Consider the following 6,160-nt stretch of genomic DNA (forward strand, 5'->3'; position numbering starts at 1 on the left):
ATGACTACTGTTCACCTCTGCCTGGCCTATCAATGTACTCTTCTCTACCAAACTATACAGGGCACCCACTTTGCAGGCATTCATTTGCAATTGTATTATATCTTGGGGTACTTTATAACCCAATGTATTCTCAGGAGCAAGTTCCTTTTCACTCACCCCTACATGACGAATCTTTTCTCTCTTCCTCTGGGTCCTAGATTAGTTTTACCAGGATCTGCTTCTAGGACTACATCAAAGAATGGTAAGGCTTCAAGTAATCCTACCCCATCCTCCCTACACAGCCATATTACAAACCGGCAAAGGAAAAAGATCAAACAAGACAGGCAGATCTTGACCCAGCACCATAGGGTAAAGCAAATCCGGTGAAAGGCCTACTTCCAAGAGGTAAGACTGTCCTTGCACTACCACAAAAACATCAGCTGTAGGATAGTACCTTTCATCACCATGAACACATTTGATTACTACTGGAGAGGTATGGTTCCATAAATTAATATGCATACTCCCAGTTCCAACTAAAGCATTTACTTCCAAACCATTCAAACCTACGGTTACATGATGTATGGAAACCTTTGCTGCACTAGTTGGGCTATCTGGTCTTGGTACACCACACATTTGCGTGTGTGGAGGGTTTATTAGGGCAACTAGGCTTTGTATGCCCTCCTGCCCACACTGATAGCACACAATAACTTTGGGGTTAGACCTTAATCTCCCACTAATAAGACCGCCAACATCACTCACAGGTTTACCTCCTGTTATACTAGTCTTCGTCGGTGATACAGGCCTCTTCTGGGTCTTTTGGGGTCTTTGAATGTCTTCCATTGGTTGTAAGACCAAGGTTGGCCTCGTCGTCGTGCTGCAACAAAAACATCTGCCAGTTCTGCAGCCCTTTCTGCTGAGTCAGGATTATGCTCCTTCGCCCATGTCTGAAGCTCTGGGGCAAGCATACGAAGATATTGCTCCAGAATAATCACCTCTGCAACTTCCTCCTTACTCTGATTCTGTGGCTGTACCCACTTGTTGAAAGTATCCTTAAGGCAGACAAAGTTCCTTAGGGGTCTCATCAGCTGCTACCTCTTTGTAATGAAACCTCAAACAAAAGGCCTCTGGATTAATATCATATTTCTTTAAAACTGCTGCTTTCACATAATCATAGGCAAGGGACTCATTAATATCCGTTCACATTAGCACTACAAGCTTTGCCAGTAAGTAATGGCACTAACCTCATAGCACAGTCTGATCTCGGCCATCAACATGCACTGACTATCTGCTCAAAGGATGTAAGGAAGTGTTCCACATCATCTTCTTCATTAAGTGGCTGTAGACGTGGCTCTGTCATAGCCCTTGACTGCTCTACGGCTTGACTAGCGATACAGGTGCATCTCAATAAATTAGAATGTCGTGGAAAAGTTCATTTATTTCAGTAATTCAACTCAAATTGTGAAACTCGTGTATTAAATAAATAAATTCAATGCACACAGACTGAAGTAGTTTAAGTCTTTGGTTCTTTTAATTGTGATGATTTTGGCTCACATTTAACAAAAACCCACCAACTCACTATCTCAACAAATTAGAATACTCCATAAGACCAATAAAAAAAACATTTCTAGTGAATTGTTGGCCTTCTGGAAAGTATGTTCATTTACTGTACATGTACTCAATAAGTGGTAGGGGCTCCTTTTGCTTTAATTACGGCCTCAATTCGGCGTGGCATGGAGGGGATCAGTTTGTGGCACTGCTGAGGTGGTATGGAAGCCCAGGTTTCTTTGACAGTGACGACATTCTAATTTATTGAGATGCACCTGTATATGGTGAATCCTGAGGTACATTGGCTCGACCACCTCCTTGATCCGAAGAGGTATATTGAAGACATGAAGGAGGAACAGAAGTCGGCGTTGTTCTCGTATGTACTTCCTCTTGAAGAAGCGTAAATTGATTTTGAAGAGCATTCTATCTGGTCTCCTGCCACGCTGCCTACTCGTCAAGTCGTTTGTCTCTCTGTTGCTGCATCTTGATATGGGCACGGAGCATGTCCCGTATCTCCTCTACCGTAACATTCTTTGAATAGTGATTCACTCCGGCAGATCCTCAGCATCAACTCCTCCTGTACTTGTTGCCGCCAGTTTATCATCTTTTACAACTCTCTTCGGTCCCATTCTGACCAATGAAAGGAAAAAAAGGAAGAAAAAAAACTATGCTGCTGCCCCCTACTGGCACAATCCCACCACTGGAAGATTCAACCAGTAGGAAAAAAAAAAAAAATGGGGCAGCGGGCCTCAGCACAACTTTCAGGGATGTTATTTTCAACACAAAATTACAAAATAAAGTAAAAAAAAAACAATTATACAATAAAGATAGGTGACTACATTTGCCTCTCTCTAACTCACAGAGGTCTATGGACTGCAGTACCTGTTCAACCTTAGAACCCCACTAACTACTGCACACACCGTTAGGCTTTATACTTTGGTGACCAGCACCAATTAACACCTAAAGGGAAACACATACACACAGATAATGGCCATTATACAAAATACACAAACATAAAAACATTCAATAAATAAAACAAAACCCTTCAAAACACACCTTCCCCAAATTACATTAATGTATAAATCAACTTTTATTTATATATAAAAAAAGAAAGTGGGAATTCTTGGAATTGTTATTCTTCTTTTCCTTTAATGACGTTTGGCAAACCTACTGGAAGGTGCATACCGCCGCCTACGGCACGACACAAGCATGACAACTTACGTAAAATAATGATCGGCTGAGGAAAGCTGACACTAATCTGTTAAAAAATTTTTTAAATGTCCCCGCTGGGAACATCCCTAAAATGCATATTAAGTATTAAGTTCTTTCAATCCACCTTTTTCCTGAACCCGGAAGTCTCGCCCGACTGGAACGATGCTTTACATTTCCGGCCTCTGGTGTTTCTAGTCAAATTAACATATTTTCCGAGCTGCTAATATAACGTTAAAGCTATGAAAATTGTTTTAAAAAGCACATGGTGCCATAGTTTCATCACTTTACAGTGTCACAATGAAAATGTCTTTTTGCTGTAACTCACCTGTCATAGTTTAATGAGTGGGTAGGTGACATGAAGTGACCCGTGGTTAGCTGCATTAAAAACACACGAGTGCACATATCCTACAAACAGCTCCTGATCAGGGCGAAGTTCGCAGGATTTTGTCCTCAAAATGATAAGAGCTCTCATTATATTAACTTTTTCTTTATTTTTTCACACACAGTATTTTAACTTAATCGCTGCAAGCCATGCTCGTTTTCTTTCGTCATCATTTATGCAAGGCATACAACGCCAGACACGGTCAGATTTTCTGGTGCGCAAAACAAGTACTTTACAGGAATTCCTTAAGCTTATTGCTGTTACTGTGGCAGCCAACTACAGCACAGCTTAAAACTGCACACATTTTTATATTTAGTGTTACTGAAAAAGCATCAGTTTAATTAATTCAGTCAATTTTTTTACCCCATTTTAACATGGATTTCTATGGAGACCAGAAGCCAGAAGACCAGAGCACCCAGACAGAAGTTAGAATCCATCATGGCGGCACTCATCAGTTACTCAGGAAAAAGGTGGATAGTATTCATGCTCCACATTCTGTGCTGCTGTGAAAGTGATGTAGAGCTTGACAAAAAAAAAAAAAAAAAAAAAATTTAAAAAACATTTTTTAAATGTATGTTGTTCGTGATAGAGCATATAGGTATAGCATAATTCTGTATTTTTAGCTATGTAGAATTAAGAATATTTCTATTTTTGCATCACCATTGCCCTGTGCATGCAAAAAAAAAAAAAAAACTAATATTGAAATACATTTTTTAAATGTATGTTGTTCGTGATAGAGCATATAGGTATAGCATAATTCTGTATTTTTAGCTATGTAGAATTAAGAATATTTCTATTTTTGCATCACCATTGCCCTGTGCATGAAGGTGAAGGACCAAGTTTGTTCAAGTTTTGGATGTAATATTTTTTATTTTAGCTTTGTTTAAAGTATCGTTAAAGGATTGTACCAAATCAAACCAAATCATGACATGAGAGTATCATTACACCCCTAAATATACTATATACATTACACTCTACTATATGTTGTGCAATTTGTGTGTATATGTTACCTCTCTACACACTGCAGCAATCTGTCCCTCATCCATGCATGTCTCGGTTACCACATCAGTAAGTGAACCACCTGCCAAATATTCCATCACCACCCACAACTCATCTCCTACTAGATAACTGAGACAGAAAGATGAAAACATTCATATTACAGGCATCAACCGGACCCCTGAATGCAAAGATGGTAGTAAAATATGGTACCTATATGGTATCTATATAGGTAGTTTTCAGTATTTCAGGTTGAGCAAAAAGTTTAATGCTTTGCTAAATATTTTTAATGTTATTTACAATTATTCAAATAGCAGATTTATTAATTTTTATGAAGATTTTTTTATTAGATTTTTTTTTATCTAAAAAGATGTACAAATGAGAATACTAGCAGAAACATTTAATCCAATTGAGAAAACAATACAGTACAAATGTTAACAAAACATTTGTTAAAAATGTTTATGTATGTGCTATTAAATAAACATTATGGCTATCAACAGCATAAAACAACTTATATTAATTAAGTTTGGCATTATCCCAATTAATCTCACATTTTGAATTTACTGCTTTTTCCTCTAAATATAGATTTCTGTTATTTGTAGTCCATTTTCTTTCGACCATTAAATTGAGTATTCACATTCTGTCTGAAAATGCTTTTATGAACAATGTACATTGAAATTTGTTATGTTCACGAATAAGGCCAAATAGCCATATTCACACACACACGCATGCACGCACACACACACACACACACACACACACACACACACACACAGGTATACATTAACATGTTAATCAGTTAATATATATTAAGACTGAAGGTTGTACCTATCCAAGTAGTTGACTATATTGGGGTTTTTGTTTTCCCTCATCACAAGGATCTCATTAATAATGAGCTCTTTCTTTGGCTGCTGCTGCAGATTCATCTGTTTGATTGCCACCTGAACAAAGTAAAAGGAACAGAGGTCAGCAAAGGGAAGGAGGCCAATATTGCAAATGTGGATGCTTTCTTAAAACTGAAACAATCTGGTTAACCTCTTGTCCTGTGGCAATATCGATAGCGGTGTATACTGTCCCAGATGCCCTAAAAACAAAGCAAAGAAGCAGGTGAAAACTTGTAAATTGTAGTACTAAATTGTAGTGACTCATACATGAATCAATGACCAATAGGGGGCAGCCTTGGATTATATTATTTTTCAGCATTTAATTTAGCAATTAGAATTTTTGTAATGCTCTCAGACCACCTCTCAAGAAATATGTACATGTGTATATGGGTATTTGACATGTGAGACAAGCTATACTTTCTAAAACTACTTTAAACAACATTTTTTATAATTTAGCTTTAATAATGTCATATTGTTTGAAAGACTACATTTGTGTTTTTACAAATGCATTTGTTGCACCACAAGACCATTTACATTTAACAAGTAAATTCAATCAATCAGTCAAAAAAAAAAATAAAAAATGGGTGCTAATGGCTGAGCACCCACAAACAATTTGTGAGCATGCAGCCGCAGAACATAAAACATACATAAAACAGTCACCCTTTATATTAGGTGGCTTTAACTACTTAACATTAAATACCTAAACGACTATAGATTTACGGTGTAACAAAATTTTCTGGAAAATTCCCACATTTGAAGGAATGAGTTTGAGGTATAGTATAGGATTAGAATGAAATATTTGGGTTACTGTTAGGGGTACATTAACAGTTAACAGTGTAACTACAAATGTTACTTATAATACACATGTACACTCTTAATAAGTAAATTGTATCAAATGTTAAAGTACACAGTACACTCTAAAAAAAGATGGTTCTTTAAAGGTTCTTTACATGCATGTTTTATTTAGAACCATAGCATTCTGAAGAACCCTTTCATGCTGAAATGGTTCTTTGTCTTAGAGTTTAGGGTTCTTTGTTCCCGCCCTTTTGTTTTTTAAATCTGTAACTGTCAAAGCACCTCATTATTGAATTTCTGGAGTTCAGTGATCCAACTACACAGACTGTCAACACACTCTCAACAGGTAAATGATTTCATTCTTAAA

The 6,160-nt window shown here is 37.2% G+C and overlaps 1 protein-coding gene across 1 annotated transcript in view; it reads right to left on the reverse strand.

The window, feature by feature from the left end:
- LOC107712492 (serine/threonine-protein kinase PAK 3) overlaps positions 1 to 6,160 on the reverse strand; it is a 126,877-nt gene that overhangs the window by 52,609 nt on the left and 68,108 nt on the right. The window contains exons 9-11 of the mRNA XM_016517763.1: positions 5,150 to 5,198; positions 4,943 to 5,055; positions 4,129 to 4,246 (exon numbers count right to left, since the gene is read on the reverse strand). Coding sequence (XP_016373249.1) covers positions 4,129 to 4,246; positions 4,943 to 5,055; positions 5,150 to 5,198 — 280 coding nt within the window. The remainder of the gene's footprint in view (positions 1 to 4,128; positions 4,247 to 4,942; positions 5,056 to 5,149; positions 5,199 to 6,160) is intronic.

Source organism: Sinocyclocheilus rhinocerous, unplaced genomic scaffold, assembly GCF_001515625.1.
Source record: "Sinocyclocheilus rhinocerous isolate Xijiao unplaced genomic scaffold, SAMN03320098_v1.1 scaffold1349, whole genome shotgun sequence".
Classification (NCBI taxonomy): domain Eukaryota; kingdom Metazoa; phylum Chordata; class Actinopteri; order Cypriniformes; family Cyprinidae; genus Sinocyclocheilus; species Sinocyclocheilus rhinocerous.